Raw genomic sequence first — 24,779 nt, 5'->3', positions numbered from 1 at the left:
GCCTCCCTAGTGCTAGGATTAAAGGTGTGTGCCACCATGCCTGGCTTCTTAAACTGCCTAATTTGAGGTAAGAATTTTTTATTCCTCACTGGCAACTGCTTTATATTCTCATTCATTAATCAATAACATCACGATTCACTTAATTGATGATTTGCAAATAAGAACATATTTATTTTCTAACTTACAATCGGCCAAGAACTTTCTAATGTTATGTATCTGTATAGAATTATAAATTTTGAGCCATCCAGCTTCCAGCTCAGAGATCTAGGGTAGAACCAAACAGTACTTATTCCCCCCACCAAAAAGAAAAACAATGAAATAATTCCCAGTGATATTCTGTTGTACTCATAGATTGGTGCCTAGCCCAATCATCATCAGAGAGACTTCTTCTGGCAGCTGATGGGAGCAGATGCAGAGCTTGAGGAACCTCGAGAAGAGAGAGATACCAGGAGAACACGGCCCACAGAATCAACTAAGCAGGGCTCATAGGAGCTCACAGAAACTGAAGTGACAGTCGTGGAGCCACATGGATCTGGGCTAGGTCCTCTACATACATGCTGTGGTTGTATAGCTTGAGGCATTATGGGACTCCTAGCAGGGGGAGTGGGGCTATCTCTGACTCTTTTGTCCAATCATGGGACCCTTTTCCTCCTACTGAGTTGCCTCCTCTAGCCTTGATATGCGACTCAGTGCCCAGCATTACTAAATCTTGTTTTACTGTGTTCAGTTGGTATCACTGGCAGGCATGCTCTTCTCTACTGGAAAACAGAGGAGCAGCAGCTCTGGGGGAGAGGACAGATATGTGTGGTAGGGACTGGAAAGAGTGGAAGGAGGAAAGGAAAGAATAAATAAAAAGAAAGAAAGTATTACAAATTCTATTAAGTTAAACATTTTAGAACTACATATAAGTTTGATACTTAATGCTGCTCAATTTTCTGTTTCTTAGTTTTCTGTTTTATTACTTAATGAAGTTCTACAAAAGAGGCTGGTTTTTAAGCAAGTCAGCTGTTTCAGGCCATAATGACTTCATTTTTATTTAATATTTAAAATGATTATATAAATAGTTAAATAGCAAGCTTCATAAAGCAAAATATTTACCCCAATACACATACACATACACAGTATGTGAAGATAAACTATATGAAGGTGAAAGTTAGAAAAGCATTCGCATTTCATTTACGGTGAGCTATTTACCTATCATAAGCTCCTGGAACCAGAAGAGCAATATTTAGTGCTCTTATTTGCAAACATCTTTGGTCATCAAATAATTCTTCATTATACAAAGGAAACAACAGAAAACTAGCAAAGGACAAAACATCTTAATATCTTATTATGTATAACCACTTATACTATTTAAAATAAAGTTGTTACTACTTACAATTATGAAGCAAACTGACACTGGACAAAACATTCATTTTGAAAATGAATCTATTTTTTCATTATAATTATTTTGTTTTCCTCAGTAGTTATTGATTTGTCTTAATCATAAAATAAAATTGTTTCTTTCTGAAAAATATTTTTTTACTTCATGTGTATGGTTGTTCTGCCAGCACATATTTCTGTGCTGCAATGCCCATGGAGTCCAGAAGAGGGCAACGGGCCCCTTGGGACTAGAATTCGAAGTATTTACAGGTTTATGCTGTCCTGTGGATTTGAATTCAGGGCGCTGTGCGTGTTAGGCAAGCATTCTATCAACTGCACTGCATCCCTAACACTAAAATAGCTTCACTCAGAGAAGAAAAGCATTCAGAGGAAAATACAGAGAACTACACAGCATGGGTCTAGTAGCGAAAGCCTCTGTGCCCACAGACAATGTTACCTGAATGCAGGTGAGGCTTTGCTCAGAATGTCACATTGTCAGATTCCCCTTATCTTGATCATTTTTCATCTGCTCATTACATGGCTGCAACTTTCTCACATCTAATGATTAGAGAATGAGAGGATCTGAGAAATTTTCTTTATTCCAACAATCCCATTATTTTTAAACTCATATAATTATAGTACCTAAAGAAAAAAACAGCTTACTAGTAATTGAAAAATATATGTGACAAAATACTTCAAAATACTTCTGCAAAGAAAAATAAGACAATCCCTACTTACTATTGCAACCCTGTCGTAAAAAGAATGTTTTAAATATTTTTAAAACACAGAAATAAGAAAGTAATTTCTGACTCATACCTGACTGTCTTAACAACTGCTTGCGGGATGTCTTTATCACAGATAACTGTTCCTGGGAAATATGTCTTCAGATGTTGTGGACCTTTATGTAACTAAAAACACCTAAGTCTAATCCAAAATCTGGGTTTTAAGTACCTGTAAGCAGGAAAATATGCTATCTTAGAAAAGCCTTATTCTGAATGGATTAATTCTGTTTTGGTTGGATTTGTTTTAGTTTTAAATTGGTGGGGGAAAAAAAGATGGTAGCAGAAAGTTAGTCAAATGGCAGCTCACACCTTCTGAATACTGTCTATGTAAAGAAGCCATGCTGAGGACCTAGTCTCCAAGGTCTATTTAGTTCTCACACATTGTAATAGAAGAAACCAGTCTCTGATTTTGACAATGAGAAAAATGAAGTCTTGAAACATTCAGTATCTATCCAAGACAGCAATGCTAGCATTTCAGGCCAGGCTTCATACATTAGTGGGGTCCAAAGCCCTATAGCACTCTATAGCTGTAGGACCAAGTATCCCTGGGTAAGAGAAAACAGCATAATTTCTCTCACAACAAAACCAGATATAAGCACTATGAGATGCAATACCATGATAGGAAATACATATTACCCTACTCATTCTTAAAAGATTCAAAGAACTACATCAAATTGTCATCTTATTATGTAAATGCATATTAAAGTATACAAAAAAGAAGTAAAATGACCAGAGTCCAGAATGTTCCTAACTTAGTGCCTTTTACTTTAGGACAAAATTTTTATAATGTATAATTTTGTATAATTCTTTGAGAATTTTATACAACGTATTTTAATCATATTCATATTCCCATTCCTCCCCAAATCCTCCCCGGCGCTTATGGTAATATATAAATGTAGCTCTCACTCTCATCAGATGGACATTATAGAGTCACAACTAGTAAAAACACAGAGAACAACTGCCTGTGAGGTGCCTCCAACTGAACCATTTGCAACACAATCTATACAAGAAGGAGGAGACTTATCTCAGAAGAGGGAGCAAAAGAGGATTCTAAGAGCCAGAGGACAAGGATGTGTCTGTTGAAAGATAGTATCTTCTTTATTAAAAGAGAGAACATCTATTTTTTTACTCTTTCCTTAAAAAAAGATCTTTTTGTTTTTCAAGAAAAATTCAGAGCTTTGAAAAAGCTATTCAAGGAAAGTCTACCACAAATGATCAAAACTCAAGGAGATATCCTGACCCAGAGTTTTCTGTTTGACTACAAAATACGCTGGTAAGGTTGAACATAATGGGATAAAGTTTTAATAAAGGAAGTGTATGAGACCAAAGAAAATGATACCCATGGGGGGAAACCTGAGGCAAAAGACAACATTGAAAACATAAATGATGCCTAGAAAATATTTGAAGGAAAAAGCACAGTGAGAGATGCACAGGTCTAGGGACTCGTCTAAACAGCAGTGAAGATCGTTAGTCAGCTACGGCCAGGTGTGGACAACTGTGGGGTACATCAGCGAAGGACAGAGGCTTTGACACCAGGCCAGAGACGTGTGCAACAAGATCCTGTAATTGGCTTAGTGACCTTTCCTCAGCTCTAGACTGGAAAGTATAACTGTAATATAATCAAGGGCTATTGAGAAGATTAGGTGTTATGATACATATAAAACTTAACATTGAACCTGGCACAAAGCCAGTTAATATTATAGGAAAACTTAGGAGAGGGAACAGCTCCAGGATCTCTGTCCGGACCTCTAAATTCCCATAAACATTTATTTTTTTTATTATGTATATATCTGTGGGGGTGCAGATGAGAGTGAGTACCTGCTGAGACCGGAAGAGGACATCAGATCTGCCAGAGCTGTAGTTACAGATGGCTGTAAGATGCCTCACAGGGTGCTGGGTGTGGAACTCAAGGCTCTGTAAGAGTGGTAAATGCTTTCCATCACTGAGCTATCTTTCTAGCCCCTCTAAATTATGTTTCATTAAGCCAATCAAAAATGGATTCCTTGATGATATGCATAATATTGGAGAATTTATTTGTCATGTTTGAGGAGATAGAAATACTGTTTAAAACAGTACACCTCAATTCTTCTACTATCCCAGTGGCAAAGAGGAGACAACAGTCCACACAAACTTCAGCTATGAAGTACATAACAATCTGAATCTGATTCCTAGAAAAGTAATTCTTGTTCCTGGTATTTCGGTAAACTGATACAAAGTTTGGTTTTGATATATAGAATATTATTTTATTCTTTACTTAAACCTTTCTTACATATTTAAAAAATATACAAGGGTTCAGAACAACCTCAATAAGTGACAACATTTCTTTAACAGACTTCTGAAGTCAAAACACCAGTGTACAGACATGGTCGGCTTCTAAGTCAGGATCATAGGCACACTTCATTAAATACTTCTCATAAAACACAAAAATCTCAAGTACTGAGAAGAAAACTCCTCAGCAATGTGATAGAAAATTTCAACCCTCTTCAGGTCAAGAACTCGGGATAAAAACGTAAGCTGCTATGTTCACAGCTGCTTTCTACAGCTGAATCTAAACATCCAACGTATTAGTACCCTCACATAGCACACTAAAAAATAAGTTCATCTCTGCATTTGAAAACACACCATTATAAAACAAAGTCCTGACATGTCTAGACTGTTTTTTATAAGTATACTACATTCCCAGCAGCACTAAGAATGCAGCTTCATCTAATATAAATATCTAAATAACAACAACACAAAAGTATCTTCCTTTTAAAATAAGTTCATATATATGTTTACCAATGTTGACAACTTCAACAACATTGATAATATATATATATATATATATATATATATATATATATATATATAGTGCTAAGAAAACATTAGGCACAGGTCACATAATAGATTTATATTTTTATAAAAAATACAGAATATTCAAATACATACCACACAAATGAGTAGTGGACGTGACAATAAATTGCTGCAAACCTAACATACAATTTCAGTGTTTGGCATTTTCTAAAGGGCACTCTGAGTAGCACAAAGAATGACACGTCAATACTGGTAAGTATTCTGCATCTGCATTAGGATTATTGTGGGCTTTATAGAGAAAAAAAGCTTTATTATAGCAAAAAGGACTTTACATTAGGCAATGAACTACCTTCAAAGAAAGCAGATATGAGTGTCTTCAAAACCTCTAGATTACTTTGTTTGAAAGAATAACTTGTTTAACATCTTGACTGCCATATATAGAGGACTTTTTCATTAGCTAAGCCACTTCCAGAATGTATTCCATAGGATTCATATGGAGAAAAATTGAAAAAGCAAAATCAGGTGCTGAAAAAAGGGGGCAGAAACCAAATGACCGTTTACACAGGAAAAAAAAACTTCTCTTTTCTGTTTGTAGTGGAGAAATCTGTGCTATAGAGAAGATGACAAGAACATAAACACAAGCGCTGTATGACAAATAAAATGTAACACTATGCATCCTCCCTAAGGACAACACAACTGATGCAGACTGGCATGTCTTAATGCTCTGATGGAAAGGTTATACTTGGCCACATATACATACCAGCACTTTTCATAAATGGCAGTTTAGCAAATAATAACTCCCACAACTACAAAGAGTAAGAACTAAATAAAAGACAGACACATAGGCAGAGAGGACATAGAAAGAGAGATGCTAAGGGGCTTGCTCATGTCTTATAGATTTGAAGAATTTCTCCTATCATCAGTGATGTGGATGGAACACTGAACATAATTCACAAGCTGTAAATCTCTTAGAAATTATTCACCATACATCCTTTCCTTCAGCTTTTTTTTTTCTTGCACAAAAGGAAATAAAAGAGATCTTTAATCTCATTCTTCACTTCATGGTCAACTATTCACAAAATATTTCTCTAGGACAAATTTCCAAATGAATCAAGAATACAATCCAGAACCACTGTCACATTGCATTTGATTTACTGTGCAGTTCTCTTCAAATGGAGCAGGAATTTGCCCGTCTTCTAGGTTTGGGATCTTGTGCTTCCCGATCCTTCACACACACACAAGATGTGCACATTGTTTCAGAAAGCCTTCGGAGGCCAAGGCGGAAAACACTGTTTGAGAGGCTGTATATTACACAGTTACAAAAGCTATTGCTTATTGCAAGCCAGGTGGTTAAGAAGGACAGCGTTGGATTGTCCAAGACACGAGAACTTTCTAGAAGAAAGTAAATAATATACGGAAGCCATAGCATGTAAAACACGCTGGTTATCCTAAATAAAACCATGGCATAGCGACGATCAGGGCCATGTCCTGCCTCCCTAGAAGCATCCACCTCATGGCTAGGGAATCGAGCCCTCCTGTCACTTATCTCTTTGGTGTGCTGCCGGCAAATTTTGAAAATGTGAAAGTAAGTGAAGCAGACAACCAAGGCAGCAGGAGCATAAAGTAAACAAACAATAAAGCATGTAAAATAGGCACTGGTGAGCCAAGATGTGGCACACCATTCAAAAATGTCACCGTGGTAACCAGGTTTGCCCCAGCCAAAAAAGGAAGGCAAGAAAATTAGGCAGGAGTAAATCCAAATCATAATAATGCAAATTCTCAGGCGACAAGGGGTGACCAGTTGATTGTAGGAAAGAGGCTTGGTTATTGCAAGATAGCGATCCACACTGATGCAAGCAAGACATGCCATAGAAACGCTCTTCAGAACTGAGATAATATATCCAAACACCTGGCACGTCAGGGACTCGTGGACACCTGTAGAGTAATGGAGAAGGGACAGAGTAGGAACCAAGCAGGTCACTCCAACGAAGAGGTCGGCATAGGCCATCGTCTGTATGAAGTAGCTGGTAGTATAATGGTGTAACAGTGGCGCACAGTGAAAGACAAAGATGACTGTTAAATTCCCAGCGATGATTAGAAAGGTCAGCAAGACAATGACAACCGTCTCAAAGATGCAGACATCCTCCACACTGTAGTGACCAAATCCAAGTGGGCAGGAGTGATGCTCGGACACATTCACAATGCTACTGCTCATGTTCAGGATCCTCCATTCAGTCCACTTGGATTCATTCATGGCTTGGAATTAAGGGAATTTGTAGCTTTGGCTCCAACAAGCGGGTGCCCGTGCCAGCATCTGTTAAACTCTGCAATCAGTGTCTCAGAACCTGCTTCAGCAGAAAGTGCCAGTGCCTGTATTACAGCTGAGCATCCACAGTGTGCTCAGGTCTCTTCATCAGCCTTAGTTCGCCAGTGACACATCTCAGCTTTGGGGGATAGAGGAGGAGGGTGAGCTAGAAAGGTGAACAGAGGTCTCTGGTTAGCTCCCTCCGGTGCTCTCAAGCAACTTTTGCAGATACAGGCACTTCTAGAGAAAATGGATTTATTAGCTAGTACTATGAAAAATTAAATCTGTAAGAAAAAATCAACTGTCAGGGACAGAAGTGTTTCTCTTAAGACAGAGTTTCTTAGAGAGTAGAAAGAAAAATAAAGGAAATAGTCTTAAATTCTGAGGTCTCCTGCTTTGACTGTGATGAACTGTGATAGAAAATGCACTCATATTTTATAATTTAAATAATTAAGATCTTAGTTTTAGATAAAGCCAAGAAAAAGTTCATGTGACAAAGAGTGCCCTTGGCCTCAGAGGTCCTCATCTGATGCTGGTAGGAAACTTTAGGACCCATTTCTCTACCATTTTTTAAAAGATAAGAGTAATAATTCTGTCAATTCTAATTCCAAAAGGCTCGTTTGCATGGGCACAATAAGGTACACTGGGGGGGGGGGCAGGGAATCAGGCTCCAGATTGCTATATAATGCTTATGAAAATACAAGGTAATTTCCGGTGGAAAAGATAATACGCAATAACTTAGTACAACAACACCTAAAACTTAAAAATAGGATAAAGTTCTGAAGTCCTTATTTTGCATTCATTCTTTAAGCATTTATATGAAAACAGCTTTAGACCACCTCAGCTGATGGTGCTGCTAACAGCACTGTAATTTATGTCTCTTTTATTTCAAAATAAAATCGTTGGTATTAACTTCAGCATATATAACTGAAAATAACTTTCATTATTTTATATAACATTTCCTTATAAAAAGCATAATAAAATACATAACTCGAAGTACTTCCTCACATTTGCAACAATGCCCAAATCTCAAAAATACAGATGAAATTTAGACCATAATGGGAACATCCCTGTACACGGAGAGCTTCTATTATCTGTTACTTACGTCTTTCTAGTACGCTTCTTATCTGAATTTGTTAGACCTTCCTTATTTCCATTAGCTGATTAACACATTAAATCATTGTTTCAACTACATATTTGAAAGTGGAAAATTACCTTGTTTATTATATTTGCAGTTATTAGCAGCCATATGTTAAGAAATGCATCTTCTGTTTCTGTATTCTATTTTAAGCAAAAGCACAATTAAAGCAGGGTCATCAGGTAGTCTGGGAAGTAGCACTGTTTTAAAATACCTCAAAATATCATGATGGGTTTAAATCCTGGACTTTAACAGACTGCGATTCTGGCAGGGCAGAATCCATCCAAAAGGCTTCCAAGGTCATTCTGGCATCGGGCTAACATTTGCCAAAGTCTTTTTCCCAAGTACAAACAATTCAGGGAGTCTCTTGTCACTCTTTGTTGTCATAGCTTTTGAAGAAATAGCATGCACTAGAAATGAAAGCACTTCCTTCAGGAACAATGTAGCAGCTTAATAGAAAGCATTCTTCTCAAAGTTATTTTCTCGTGCAGCAACACATCATTCAGCAAAGTCCTTTATGTCAGCCACAGGATATTCCTCCTTGCACATGCTGAGTTTCACTTATCAGAAAATACTTCTCTTGTTAGAAGAATAAGGTGGTGCTTCTCGTGTATTCACTCTGACCAGCTGCAAGGCTGCACTGCTTGATTCAGAAGTCCGATTACTGTGATGCAGTTATCAGGATGCTGCCGAGAGATTCTTCACAGTTTCTCAGCCTTGCTGCCTCCACCTGAGCCAGAGTCTGCTCCTCCTCCTCATCCCGAGCTGATGCAGAAGAACTCACCATCAGAAAGGTGACTCGGTCCTCCTGCCCCAATCAACAGCACAGCCAATGGCTACTGCAGCTGAAACTGTCACTAGGTAACAGTTGCCAGGCACATGCAGGCTTATAGACTTACTCTGCGAGCTCCGAGCAAGATTGACAAAAGACAATGAAACTGACCAATCCTCATAATATGTAAACGGTATGTAAGGACTTCTGGAGGCATTCCCCTTATAGCATTTGCAGAAATTATTTCTTATAAATAGTACTAGGGAAACAAAACTGGCATACACCTTTAAACCTTATAAAGAAACTATCACAAGGTACTATGATACTAAAAAGTCAGCAGAAATCTAATACACTTTGGTCAAAAGAACATATGAATTATTAAAAATAATTTAAGTCTCCATGAACTAAATTGATATAACTACTATTTTTCTATATAAAAGTCATATTTTGGCCAGAAATTAAAAGTCATGTAATCATCTCTCCAATACCTGCCACACCCACATGAATGTGCTGAGCTTAGCACACTGACCTGAACAACAAAACACCAGGACTGGACTCATGACAGTGAAACCTGTCTGAAGAAATACCTGGGTCAAATATGATCTCAGAAGACAGGAGATATCAGAATAAATACTTATTCTGATATCATGTTTATCCTACTATACCAAATACACCAAAAAGCTAAAGAAATCCATCCCACAGTGCTTGAGTCACATATATTTAAGTTAGTAGAAGCAAAATAAATATTTGCCCAAGTATTTGGTGTATATTAAAATTTTTTATTTAGGTTTACTTACTACATACAATCATTCATTTATTTTAAACTTTTTTCATATATATTTTATATTTATATATATCAGAACAAATTTTATGGTTGTTAGAGGATTAAAATAAATCAGGAAAATAAAAATACAAATAGAAGGTAGCACTTGCTGGAAACATGTCCTATATGCCAAGACTTTTGCTATTGGATTTTATACTTTTTCCTTCATAAAATTCTTAAATCTAAAACCTGAAGTGGCTCAGCAGGTAAAAAGTACTTGTCACCAACAACTCTGACAACCCAAGTTTGATCCCCACCCATGACATTGTGGAAGGACTGAACAGACTCCAACAAGTTTTCCACTGACAGCACATGTGCGACCTAGCCCAAGCATGCCCATGTGGGTGCCCTCTCTCCCCTCCCCCCTCTTATTTCTCTCTTCCTCTCTTTCCCTTCCCTCCCCCTTTGCCTCCCTCTTCCTTCTTTCTCTTTCCCTATCTCTCCCTCTTTTAATAAATAAATAACTGCAATAAAATATTTTAAGGCCTAAATCTCTATTCAATCAGTACAGTAACTGCTGCACAAATGAACAAAGTAGGGAATAGAGAAGGAAAACATGGTTTGACTCCAACTACAATTAAGAAATTAGGTCTAAAAATGATTTTTAAAATACCAGTCCTAACACTGTATCACTAAATCACATACTCTCCTTTCTACTTATCCGTGTCATCCAGAAAATATGTTATAACATCTCCTCAGGTTTTATAAAATAGTTTATAAAACACAGGAAGCCTATTCCATCCCCCATGTTAAACCATCTTTCTGGAAGACTGTTATTTTTTAAATCTTCATGGGTGAGGTGAAATACGAAAGATAATTACATATCCCAACAGAAATATTTATGAGACAAGCTCAAATAGTAAACCTCAAGATGAATATATTTTGATTTGAGAAATAAATATTTACATATAATGCAAATGTGACAAAGTATTATTTTACAGAGAAACACTGTACTTAAACATGTAAAGTCATTTAAAGCAAAGGAGATAAGAATATTCTTAAACATAATAAATATTCAAAATAAAATTATATTTGATAAATATTCATGAATGAAGATATGTCATCCATTCCATACAAAGAAAAATAAGATGCTAATTTGTAATACAAAACAATTTCAGAAATCAAGTCCTAGAGGTTGGAAAGATGTCTTAGTGGTGGAGAGAAATGAAAGGTATTGCAGAATACCTGAATTTGGTCCCAGCACCCATATGGCAGTTCACAAGCACCAGAAACTAAGACTCCAGTTCTGGGAGACTTGCTGCCCTCTTTTGATCTGGACAGGCTCCTGCACACACACAGTATACACAGCATACACTAATGCACACACATAAAATTAAATGAGTAAATCTAAACAACACTTTTTAAATTTAAATGCTATTAATTGCTATTGCTACCCAAGTTACCAAAATTTAAATCATTTAAAAATACACACATTTTGAAAGTTATGAATTATTCCTAAAATCATTAAAATAGTGAGCAAATGCACATTTATAAAAACATACCTCATTTAGAGGAATTCAAACTCTAGATTGCTTCAGTTTCACATATTTCCAAAACATAACACTGGCAAGGATTTTCATCTAAAAGTGTTGTAAGCAATCCATGGTTGCATGGGATTCCAGGAGTTAAGGTCACAGTGGGAAGCAGTGCTTTTCACCCATTAAGCCTCCATCTTTCCATCCACTAACTTAAAAAGTATCAGAGTTTCCAATAAGGCATAGTCTCCTTTACACTAACTGGTTCTTCTGGCTCCTGGCTTTCTTTGTATCAGTTTTTCTGGTGTGGTAATTACAGGAAATGATTTACAAAGCGGAGCTTCAATAGCAAAAGGGCAGTAACATATACTTGCATAGCTCATCACATATACCATTCTTTTTTTTCAATTCAATAATCACTGTTGTCATTTTAGGAGTGTGGGTGTCACTGCCACTCTTTTTTAAAATCATCACTGGCAACTAGTACCTTCTCCTTTCAATTGATGAATGCTAACAAGGACAATTCTCAGAAATGCCTTTAGTTAGATTTACTTTATAGTGACTTCCTAAAAGCCCAAACTGTATTTTATTAGAAGAAACAGCAGAAGCATGAGACTTTGTAATTTAGACTGTACTATATTTTATATATTATCTTATATGTTATTATTTCATTATTAAAAATTCAAACAATGTCCCAGACAGCAAAATAAGTGTAGTAGTTTGAATCACAACGGTCTCAATAGGCTCCACATTTGAATACTTGGACCACAGTTGGTGAAACAGCTTGGGAATGATTAGGAGGTGTGGGCTTGTTGACAGACAAGTCCAGTCACTGGGACTGGACTTCAGTGGTCCCACTCTCCTTGCTCTGTACTTGTAGATCAATGTGTAAGCTCTCAGCAAGTGACCCATCATCACCATGTCTACATACCTGCTGCCATGCTCCCCATCATCACAGTCATGTCTCAAACTATAAGTCCCCCCAAAAACCCTTTCTTCCATAAGTTTCCTTGGTCATAATGTCTTGTGCTGTGCAAGATAGATGTAACATGAACGGCAAGACATTAGCCAAGTAGGATAAATAGCAGCTTTCAAAAGAACCACGTGAGAGGTACAAAGCACTGGAGAAGTTGATGTAAATGTCTTCTATTTTATTCTCTTTGTTTTGTTTGTTTTGGTTTCAAGACAGGGTTTCTCTGTGTAGCCTTGGCTCTCCTGAACTCGCTTTATAGACCAGGCTGCCCTCAAACTCACAGAGATTGACCTGCCTCAGCCTCCCGAGTGCTGAGATTGCAGGCACCCAGCTCTCTTAAGATATTTTAAAAGGAACCAAAAAAAAAAAAAATGTGTGCATTCAGGCTTTAGTTCCTCAACCACCCCATTTCTCTGTCTCCACTGTCATGAGCTTAGGAAAGGCAGCAACACTTTGTATTTAAATGACTGCAATGGCCTCCATTCTGGTCTCTTCAATCTATTATGCAAAAAAAGAGGATCTTTTTCAGAATTCAAATTGAATAATGTCATTTCCTTCCTTAAAATACTTAAGTTTTATTCTGCATTTCATAAAAAGTCCTATAAAATCTGGTTTCCATTTAATTGTCTAATCTCATTTTCCTTCTAGGTTATCCAAGTTAGACAAACTCTTCACAGCTCGCCGCTGTAAGCCACAAAAAAGCACTGTTCTCCATGCTGCCTCAGAGTGCTTACACCAGCCGCTCAAAGTACTACCATCTTTCCCATATTCAATTCAGTTACACTCGTTCCGCCGTAGTTCAGGAACTTCCTCCCCTGGGAACCTTCTCTGAGTTCCCCAAGAGTACCAGACTAGATTCTATACTTGCCATATTTTTCAGACTATAAGACACACCTGGCCATAAGACGCACCCAGTTTTTAAAGCAGTAAAATAAGAAAAACAGCAATCGGACCATAAGGTGCACCTTAACTTCTCTTCTACTTTTGGAGGGGAAGTGCATTTTATGGTCCAAAAAATATGGTACATCATTTGTAATTATTTATTTCACTCATTTGTCTTCTTGATCAAGTTGCAACTTCATAGGGGACCAAATATTTGCTTTGTTGACCATTATATCTAAAGGACTGATATTATACCTCTGGGCACAGAACAGGAGTTTAACAAACAAATGTTTAACATGATGTATACATAAGACAGCTGGAGAGATGGCTCAGAGGTTAAGAGCACTGACTGCTCTTCCAGAGGTCCTGAGTTCAATTCCCAGCAACCACATGGTCACAACCATCTATAATGTGATCTAATGCTGTCTTCTGGCCTGCAGGTAAACTAGCAAGCAGAGCACTCTATACATGATAATAAATAAATCTTTAAAAAATATTTACTGAAGATATATGAAAACAATTGGTACAATCTATGAGGACAGAAAAAAACAGTTTCCTGTAAGACTAAAATAAGCAAAACTCCTTAAATAACAAAAACTTCCAGGAAGAAGTCAGTAAATATGATCTAATTGTAACAGAGAAAAGTTATCTCTTCATATATTCAAATATTAAAGGATTATTACTAATTTACAACTTAAATCCAATTCTGTATCAATAGATGAAAAAACTTTTAGAACTTGATTTTTAGCAAAAAATAATGATCAATTACTTATTTTAAGAATACCAACTGCTACTAAATGCAATTCCAATCACCCTGTACTGTACTACTCAGTGTAATACTAAGGCAACCGAGCTAAGTGCTACAAAGCAGGTGCTCTGAAATGACAAGTAACACTCTACTGGATCAGAGGACTCTGAAAGGCACAACACAAGTTTATTCTGTTATGTTAGCTTTCTTCTGAATCAAAAATTAAATATTAAATTGATTAAAAGTAACCAATGAAATTTTAGCTATGGACATCATAGAGAGAATTTTCTCAACCTGATAAAGACATATAATTGAGAAACGTATATCTAGTAGAGTAATTTACAATGAAATATTAACGAGTCTTCCTTCAGAAAGGGAATAGACAAGCATGTGGGTCATTATTACTTCTGTGCACCTTGTACTGCAAGTTTCGGTCACTATAATAAATAAGGAAATGAAAAGCCAATCAAGAAAGGCATTACGTGTATGTGAGAAATATTAACACAACTATTTTTACACCCATTAAAAAATAAGGAATGAGAACACTTTGTCAGAATATGAGGTATTTCATTGCTCTATACAAGCAACAAAATGGAAGTAAAATTACAGAACAATAATCCATTCACAATAGGCTCATATAGCATAATACAAGCATAAATCTAATAACACCAACATAATGTCTCTACTCTAAAAATGACCACATGTCACCAAGGCAAACTTAAAAGATTAAGGAAATGGAGAAATATCTAATCACTATGATTTTGAAGACAAAAAAAAAAAAAGTCAGGTTCTCTTCTCACCAGTTTATCTATTGGATACTCATATTGCTTATAAAATCCAGATGTAAAACACAAAGAATTTAGGATAACTATTGCACAACAATCTTCTAAAAGAAAATAAAAAACAAAATTGGAAGCCTGATCCAACCTGGTTCCAAGACCTACTGTGCGACCATGGTACTAGAGACTGACCTAATAAGCAGAGACAAACAGACCTGTGGAACAGTAAATACCTTAAAGAGTGAGTTTACAGTTATCTATCGGTTGAATTTCAGTAAGATCTCTAAAGCAAGTCTGTGCTTAAGGAGATTTTTCAGTCAACAACACTTGAAAAATCTGAACATCCAATGGAATATCCACTAAGGTCACTTCTATATGCACTATTTTTTATTATCTATTTTATTTGCATTTCTTATGCCTCTACCTTTCTTCCTTGTCCACCCCTTACCTCTTCTAATATCTTCCAACCCCCAACATTAGGTAGGAGAGAAAGAAGGTTAGTGGATGGGAGGGGGCGGAGTTCTTTTTACTTCTACTGGCTGGGTAGGGCCAACAAGTTCTTTGGAGCAATACCAATCTCAGTTGTCAGGATATACAGCAGGCCAGCAACAGCAAAAACACCAGCGCAGCCTTCCTCCTTCTCTTCAAAGCACCTCCTCCCAGCATTCTCCTCGAAGCATCCATTAAAGTGTGTGTGTGTGTGTGTGTGTGTGTGTGTGTGTGTGTGTGTGTATGTGTGTGTGTGTATGTGTGTGTGTGTGTCTCCCCTCTGCCCCCCCCTCCTCTGATATTTATCCCTCTCTGAGTCCTCAGAATTAAACTAACTGAGGCTGGGAAAGACCAAACCCTTCTCTGTGCCACAGAAAGCTGTGGATAAACGAAGGTAGCCCCACATCCCACATTTAGGAATAATTCAAAAACTATTTACGTACCTGAGGGTTTTTTAAAAAGAAAACTTCCACTACACACCTCCTCATGCAACACATAAAAATTTATTGTTATGGATGATATATCTAAACATACAGTTTAGAAATACAAAAGAGAATACACTAGAGGAATAATATCTTCTGGCATAAGCAAAGTCTGTCAGATAATAAAAATAATAAGCTAAATTTTAACCTAGTAATACTCCAAAATTCTTATCAAAAGGCATCATTAAGAAAATCAGCAAGCCAAAAGACTGAAAGAAGTTACTAGGAAACACACACCTAACAAAGGAATTTTTAAAATATATTTTATTAATTTATTCATATTATACCTCAATTGTTATCCCATCCCTTGTGTCCTCCCATTTCTCCCTCCCTCCTATTTTCCCCTTACTCCCTTTCCCTATGACTGTGACTGAGGGGGACCTCCTCCCCTCTACATGCTCATAGGGTATCAAGTCTCTTCTTGGTAACCTGCTATCATCCTTCCTCTGAGTGCCACCAGGCCTCCCCATCCAGGGGACGTGGTCAAATATGGGGCACCAGAGTTCGTGTGAAAGTCAGACTCCACTCTCCACTCAACGGTGGAGAATGTCCTGTCCATCGGCTAGATCTGGGTAGGGGTTCGAAGTTTACTGCCTGTCCTTGGCTGGTGCCATAGTTTGCGCCGGACACCTGGCCCAGATCTGCCAATCTTAATGTTCTTCTTATAGGTTTCTAGGACCCTTTGGATCCTTCTATTTTCCCCATTCTCCCATGCTTTTCTCGCCTAGAAACCCAATAGGATGTCCTCCCCTCTGACCCACTTTCCTGGTAAGTGAAGACTTTCACGGGACATGCCCCTTGGGCTAATATGCAGATATAAATGAGTATATACCATTTGACTCTTTCTGTTTCTAGGTTAACTCACTCATTATGATTATTTCTAGTTCAATCTATTTGTCCACAAATTTCGGGAATTCCTTGTTTTTAATAGCTGAGTAGTATTCCATAGTGTAAATGTGCCACAGTTTCTTTATCCATTCTTCTACTGGGGGACATCTAGGCTGTTTCCAGGTTCTGGTTATTATGAATGAGGCTGCTATGAACATGGTTGAGCAAATGTTCTTGTTGTGTGTTGGACAAAGAAATGTTTATGCAACTGCTGCTACAACAAAAAACATACCAAAGACTTCATGTAATTTGCAGGCAACTGAATGGGACATCAAATATCATCCTGAGTGAGGTAACCCAGACCCAGAAATCAACTCATGGTATTACTCACTTATAAATGGGCATTAACCATAAGGTACAGGATAACATGCTACAATCCACAAACCCAAAGAAGCCAAGGAGGGCCCAAAGGAGGATGCTTGAATCTCAATAAGAACAGGAAATAAAATAGACATCTGAAGTAGATGGAGGGAAGGAACTGAGTGGGTGAGGGCAACGGGAGGGTAACAGGGATGGGGATCAGGTGTGGAGTGAGGGGGAAAGAGGGAAGGGGAAGATTGAGAGAGATAACAAAAACCTGTAGGGGTCACCTCCGGAATATGGGAAGATCCCAGGAGTCTATGGCGGTGACTCTAGCTGAGATTAGCAGTGGGGGTTAAGGAGCCTGAAGTCACCACTTCATATAGCCAGGTGGGACTCCCACTAGAGGAAGGGGGACACCAACCTACCCATAAAACTTTCGACCCAAAATCTGTCTTGCCTACAAGAAGGGTAGGGATTAAGATGCAGCAAGATTGAGAGAAAGACAAACCAATGACTGGCCCAACTTGAGACCCACTCCATAAGAGAGAGTCAACCCCTGTCACTACTAATGATACTCTGCTGTGCTTGCAGACAGGGGCCTAGCATAACAATCTTCTGAGAGGCTTCATGCAGCAGCTGATGGAAACAGATGCAGAGACCCACAGCCAAACAATAGGCTAAGCTAGGGGAGTTCTGTGGAAGAGTGGGAAGAAAGATTGAGGGAGCCAGAAGGGTCAAAGACACCACAAGAGTCAAGAAGCCTGGGTTCATGGAGGCTCACAGAGACTGAACCACTAACCAAAGAGCATGCATGGGGTAGGGCTAGACCCCATACTCATAAGTAGCAAGTGTGCAGCATGGACAGCATGTGGGCCCCCTAACAATGGGAGAAGGAGCTGTCTCTTACTCTGTTGTCTGCCACTACATACCCCCTTTTTCCCTTACCTTGGTTGTCTTGTAAGGTTCCACTGGGAGAGGATGCACTTAGTCCTGCTGAGACTTGAGGTACAAGGGTGGGTGATGCCCCTTGGGAGCCTCCCCTTTTCTGAGAAAAGGAGGAGGAAATAGGACAGGGGGTGGGGTATGAGGCTAGGACTGAGAGAAGAGGAGGGAGGGACTGAGATCAGGCTGCAAAGTGATTAAATAAAAATAATAATAATAATTAGCAACAACAAAAGGAAGGAAAGAAGGAGAGAAGGAAGAAGGGATGGAAGGAAGGAAGGAAGGAAGGAAGGAAGGAAGAAAGGAAGGAAGGAAGGAAGGAAGGAAATCAGCAAACCAAAAGACTGAAAGAAGTTATTCAGAGAACACACACCTAACAAAGGAAATTTTATGCAAACTGCTGCTACAATCACAGACTGATACTGTAAGTTGATAAAAATGTAAATAATCAAAAAATGTTAAAAAAAAAAAAACCAGAGATTGAGAGTACAGTTGTGGTATCAAGGGCTGGTAATGGCAATGGGGAGCTGGGAAGATGCTAGTCACTGAGTACTAAGTGATAACCAAGAGAGGAACTAAGCTTCAGGTGCTATTATTGCCCAGCAAAGTGAGTACAGATTACTGAAATAGACTTTGCTATCTAAATTTTTAATTGTAAAAAAAATTTTTTTTGAATGCATGAACCTCCAGGAAAGGCCAACTTTTCTAACAGACAGAGTGAGTCAGGTTGGGTTAAACAAGGGATATGTGACTGAAAACACCACATAAAACCCATTACTATATACAACTTTTAAGGACAGGGAGTAAAAGGTATCGAGTCATTAGTTCAAAGCAAAAAAAACAATGAATAATAAGGTACCGATGCACTTACTACAGTGGCTAAAAGTAACAGATTGGCAATAAAAATTTTGGTAAGACTGTAAAACAACTCAAACTTTCACAAACTGGTGAGGATGGTGTAAAACGGCCCAAATTTAGAAAGTGTGACAAATAATGATGGTATTAAACAAATTTACACTATGGCCCAGCAGCTCTTCCCAAAAGACATGCAAACACATCCACAAAATAATGATATATCAAGTCTTGTACACAGACACACAGACACACACACACACACACACACACACATTCACGTTCCTGGCAGTAGGTACAAAACTAAAAAGTCCAAACTGGAAACAACATACACAATATACACATAGGTATATACATAAAGAAACTGATATGTACCTACTGTGGCCTGCTGCTTAGAGCAAAAAAATGAATAAAAATAGCTTGAACAACACAAAATATTCCTAAACACTAAGGAAAAAGTCATGCCTCAAAGAACACATTTTACACAAAGTTCTAAAAGATAAAAAGAACTTTTGCTGAAATGTAACAGAATAGTAGCTGGCTCATTAGTGTGCTTAGGTGCATAATATATGAACATGTATCTGCAAGTGTTTGTATGTATGAGAACTCACACAAATTCACTGAAATCAAGACTGACTATAAAAGAACTTTCAGTAAGATGGAAACATTTTGTATGTAAGAATGTATGGATCACGTGCATGTTTACATGGCAAAAGTGATTAAATAAGATGTTTAAGTTTTGTGTAAATCATTACCAAAGATCATCATGAACCTGTAATTTCACTTGCCTACAATGAGTGCTCATTTAGTATTTGCCTGATAAAATGTGATCATCACTGTTGACATCTATCAGAACACTGTCTTCCAACACAATCATACTTTGCAACTGTAGTGTGTTGCACACAGCAGGGGCAGTAGGGGGACACAGACAAAGCTGTTTAAGTCTACAAGTGACCAGGTACTAAAAACAATACACAACTCCCATCATTCTGGCTTTCTATGCATAACACAAAACAGTATTTTCTGTTTCCTTTTTACAATTTGCAAAAGGTGAAATACCTGAAACAAAGCTTGTAATAACTTCTCTCAAAGACTACATGATAGTGCTCCTCTATTAAAAAGTGTCGGGGTTTAGTTCTAAAGTGCAGGTTATTTCTGGGTAAGTGAAATGGCACCATTTTTAGTATGACTAAAACATTAGAAGTCCATTTCAAAATAACAGGAGAAAAATGTCAAGCTTTCTTAAATCTCATATCTAAGATATTTCTTTATTTTATGGAATAGCCCATCTAGAAATTAAATAATTTAATACATTTTCAATGAAATCTTAACAAAATTAATATTAGCTCACAGAAAGGACAAAAAGTGGTCATTTCCCTTCAAATTTTGTATAGTAAAATCATAGTGGGAAAGTTTAACTATAAAACACCTACAAAATTATATGGAAACAGAAGTGTGAACATCAGTTTAAATAACAGGTTAACACTAAAGGAAGGAAATGTTAATTTAAACTCACTTTTTAATTGAAAGGAAGTTTTCCATTATAAAAGAAAAATTGCTATTTTTTGAGATATCTTATTGTTATGGCAACTGATGTGCTAAAAATAATAAAGAAATATCAAAGTTGTTATAGCAACTAGAATTTTAAAGAGGCATGAAGTGTAGAATAATCAAACTTTAACTTGGCTTGAAATGCAACATCTATGACTCAGGTTTGAAAAAGAAAACCTGAAATATTCATACTCTTGTTTTTGCAAGTTGTTTCTGGAATTCAATTAAAAAACAACAACAAATAAAATCTTCAGATACAAGTTGGAGTACCATTTCCACATTACTTAAATCAGAATATTGCACATGTATCCAACAATATGCCCATGACAGTCCTGAACACTATCAAGGCCCATGAACAGCAGGATATTATCATGGAGTCAAACAGCAACAACTGAGCACAACTGTCTGTATGAAATCTAATTTTTCTGGCCTTCTGAGTCGTTTCTTACCCAGAGTCCTCAAGGTGCTGCTGTAGAATACACCAGAGGTTAAAAATACCTACTTATTGCAAAGCTGTGCCCAGATTCATCTAATTAGAGGTCTGTTAGATTAGAAAATTACTGAAGGCCTATCAGGTACTAGGCATTCATTGTTCAGTGTTCTGGCATCCTGTGTGCCTCACAAAGGTAACATTCATAAGAGTTTCATAAGCACTGGTAAGGCCTCAGAAGGATTTAAGCTGGCAAGTAACAGAAATTCTTGTCTTTTCCTAGAGACAGCCATACTAGAAAATAAAAACAGATTTACATGTTTCTGTTACAAAATCAAAAGCCTTTAGTTTCACATGTTCCTTCCTAATCAAATAACCAATATTTATCAGCAAATGTAGTACACGCATATTAACATGGCACATTTCCTCAGCTCTCTGAAACCAATGCCAGTTTGCTAGAAGCTTACTTCTATCAACATCACTCCACACCCTTCTGCTTTGTTTATACCCTTTAACACTTTCAGAGTTTTGTTTGTTGGCTTGTTTCTTTTGGGTGTCCCCTATCCAAATAACTGGTTTATCTTATAAGTTAGTAAATGACACTCTGGAAGCACACACAGGTTTTCCGCCACACTTAGCCAGAGAAGACTGTAGCATTTGGGGACATCCTCCTGTTGCATATGCCATAAGTCTTGGTAATTTTATAAAATGATAATTCTTTCTAATACACAAATTCATTCCTCTCAACTTCCTTACCCAGCAATTAATAGAACTAGCCATGACCACTATCATTATAACCCTGAGTCTAAGACAATCCTCCTATCTTAACACAGTAACATAACTGTATATAATCCTTTAGGGCAATGATTTTAAATTTTGCAGTATTCTCTTTTTTTAATTAAAGTATATTTTATTTATTCATTTGAGAATTTCATTGTATACAATGTATTTTGATCATATCCACTCTCATCTTCCAATTCCCAACACAACACATTCCTTTTCCAACTTGATGCAATCTTCTTTTTCATTAATTATTTTTATGTATATGAGTGACAGTATGTGCATGTGTGTGTGTTAGTTAGCTAGTTAGTTGGTTGGTTGGTTAGTTAGTTAGCTAGTTAGTTAGTTAGTATGTACCACATGCATCCAGGAGCCTGCAGAGGCCAGAAGAAGACACTTGATCCTCTGAAACTAGACTTAGAGTAGTTTTGAGTTGTCACATGGGTGAGGAAAACCAAAGCCAGGTCCTTTGGAAGAGCAGTAACATCTCTTAACCATTCAACAATCTCTCCAGGAACCTCTTATTTGACTTCTTAATAGCCCACCTAATCAAGGTAGTTCTACTGCCAGGACTCACATGGCTATGTGGCCACCCACTGCAGCATGGGAAACGTGCCAGTGGCCATTTCTCAAAATACAAGTGACTGTCCTCCTGCAGCCCTGCACTACCAACAGATCAATGACATGTGTAGCCACCCAAGCTCCTCACAGCACTGCTGCAATTTACAGATCTTTGAGCAGGTAACCACCACTGCCTTGAACTCATGAATCAAATGACAGGTCATTTCCTGAAGAAAGGATCTCATACAATTCTTCTTCACCCACTCTTACATTCTTTCTGCTCCCTCTTCCACAATATTTCTTCAACCTTGGATTGGTAGAGCACATTAATTTCCATTTAAGGCTAAGCTACATAGTCTCAGCACTTTGACCAGTTGTGAGTCTTTGTATTAATTACTGTCCAACTTTGTAATGTTCCTAGTCTCTGCTTATCAGGTGACAAAATATTTTCTCTCCTAAATTTTATAAATAATTAATACCACTCAAAATTACCAGAAAGAATCTAATATAACTTTATTATAATTGCATTAAGTGCTTAAATTATTTCACAAAATAAGAGTGAATTATTCAATAATTAATTTGATCATTATTTTTAACTAGGTTCATTGATATTCATGAGTTCTTGAGTTATTAATGTTGTAACAGTTGTTAGATTTTTTTACTTGTCAATGGCATATATAAATTCCTCTCTATACACAGATATTAAATTTTTATCATTTCACAAAGTGTAGCAGAACTAGTCTTTGTAACTATTATATTGACTTATCTATTTTCAGTATTTTCTATAGGAATCTAAAATCTTTACTAGAGGTAGGTTCTGGTAACCTAGCTGCTCTCTCATAACAAATTATTGCTACCCAACAGTGGTGTCAACATTTGTTGAAATACCATTATGTTTAGAACCCAGTAGTTCGTAATTTGGAAACAGAACATAAAATGATTCAACAAATAAATATTGTATAAAAGTGAGGTTATATTTTTTACCACCATACTATAAACTAAGTTTTTTGAGTGGAATGGAAAAGTGTGTTGGGAAAACTGAGCCATCTGAAGGCACATAGCCTCATAAATATGCCATGTCAAACACAAACAAGCAAGCAAACAAAACAAATTGCCCATACATTGTAGCTGTTCAGAATCATGTTCAGCAATTTAGTTTCTGGAAGCTGTATTCATAACATGAAATTAATATGGTAAATAAATATTTTAATTTTTATAATTTATGTCTATTAGCTTCACTGTGGTCATCAGAGTTAAAAGTATGAAATTTATATTTGGTTTCTGTTTTGATAGATTTACACAATGCTGAAATAGTCAACACTGGTGTGATTATTATTCAAAACTAGAAACTCTCTCATATATAATTAATATTCAGAAGATGATTTCTGATAATGATGATGAAAATTACAACAATCATTACAAGTCAAAGGTGAAAGCACCATTGAAGAGTGCAATGTTACTAAAGAAACTAATCTGTTTTTGAGTCCATCATGGCCCATTAAGCTTCTAGAAATATCCAATTATATCACTATGAAAACATAGAAAATAGTATAAGAAAAACATAACTTAAAATCACAAGATGTTCTTTCAAACACACATTTTCATACCAATGCACTATAGGGCTTTGTTTGTTTGTTTGTTTGTTTGGTTGGTTGGTATTTGGTTTTTGTTTTGTTTTTTAGGAAGTGGTGCTAAGAGATTTGAAGAGGGTCTTGACTACACCGGAGGAAACTCTGCTAAGCAGGCTGCCCTCCACTCTGCCGCAATCCTCTTGCTTCTGTCTCTGAATGCTGGATCACAGTCATGCGTCGCCATGCTCGCTTTAAGTGATGTCTTCCCTGGTCATCTCTGCATGAACAGGAATGCTTCCTACTATATAAAACCAGAGATGTTCTAAGTACCAGGCATAAAATAACTAATTAAGTAGCTAAATGAATGAACCAAAAGACCAAGTATAGTTAATGATCTTTTTTCAAAAAAAGAGTTTCTGATGTCTTTTAACTGATATCTTCAATGGCAAGCACTGTGTCTAGCACGTAGTAAAGGAGGGCAATATTTGATAAAAGGTTAAAGTTAAGAGGATTTGTGTTCCTTTCTGGTTAATTATCAACACACACACACACACACACACACACACACACACACACACACACACACACATTTTTATAAACCATGGGCCTAAAGAGGTATTGGAAGCAACAGTGGCTTAAATTTACCATAAATTTAAAGCTTTTTCAAACAAACAAACAAACAACAACAACAAAAAAAACCAAAGCTAAAGACTACTGTATTTTTTCCATCATTCTTGAGCCATGTTATAAAGGAATGAGAAAGGGACAAATCAACTGCGATGACCTACATCTGCCAGTACAACGCTCTTTCTTTCTCAGCAGGCACTTTCAAAGCTAAGTGGCTAAAGTGATCAGGTGGCCAAGAGAACAACTCAGAACCTTGAACCTCTGACAGAAATCACTTTGAAGAGACAGAAATTGAGAATGGAAAGAATAAACTTATGATGCTGTCTCAAGACATGTCTGAAAGAGGAAATGAATGTTGATAAACTGGAAAAGGCCTGGTAGGAAAACACCTCTGTTCTGGGAGGTTTGTGATCAAAGCTGAAAATGTGATCAAAAGCCAACTCATAAGAATGAAACAGAATCTACACAGAG

At 37.1% G+C, this 24,779-nt stretch overlaps 2 protein-coding genes across 4 annotated transcripts in view; both read right to left on the bottom strand.

Moving 5' to 3' along the window:
• The window catches only part of RABGAP1L (RAB GTPase activating protein 1 like), a 573,647-nt gene that overhangs the window by 341,949 nt on the left and 206,919 nt on the right, over positions 1 to 24,779 (bottom strand). The window lies entirely within an intron of this gene.
• Positions 5,003 to 9,561, bottom strand: GPR52 (G protein-coupled receptor 52). Of its 2 annotated transcripts, none has more exons than XM_084784022.1 (2): positions 8,458 to 9,561; positions 5,003 to 7,408 (listed from the first exon to the last, which is right to left on the bottom strand). In XM_084784022.1, the coding sequence occupies exon 2, from the start codon at positions 7,189 to 7,191 to the stop codon at positions 6,106 to 6,108; it is 1,086 nt and encodes a 361-aa protein (XP_084640148.1). In that variant the 5' UTR covers positions 7,192 to 7,408; positions 8,458 to 9,561; the 3' UTR covers positions 5,003 to 6,105. The 2 variants fall into 2 exon arrangements, with proteins under 2 accessions (XP_084640148.1, XP_084640149.1); XM_084784023.1 differs by having other exon boundaries at positions 8,595 to 9,561.

Source organism: Acomys minous, assembly GCF_964271855.1.
Source record: "Acomys minous genome assembly, chromosome: 1".
NCBI lineage: Eukaryota > Metazoa > Chordata > Mammalia > Rodentia > Muridae > Acomys > Acomys minous.
The sequence above is the reverse complement of the archived record's forward strand: the minus strand, read 5'-3'. Positions and strand labels throughout refer to the sequence as shown.

Bases quoted from the DNA above. Each gene is read 5' to 3' on its own strand.
- GPR52 (XM_084784022.1), bottom strand. From the start codon at position 7,191: ATGAATGAATCCAAGTGGACTGAATGGAGGATCCTGAACATGAGCAGT.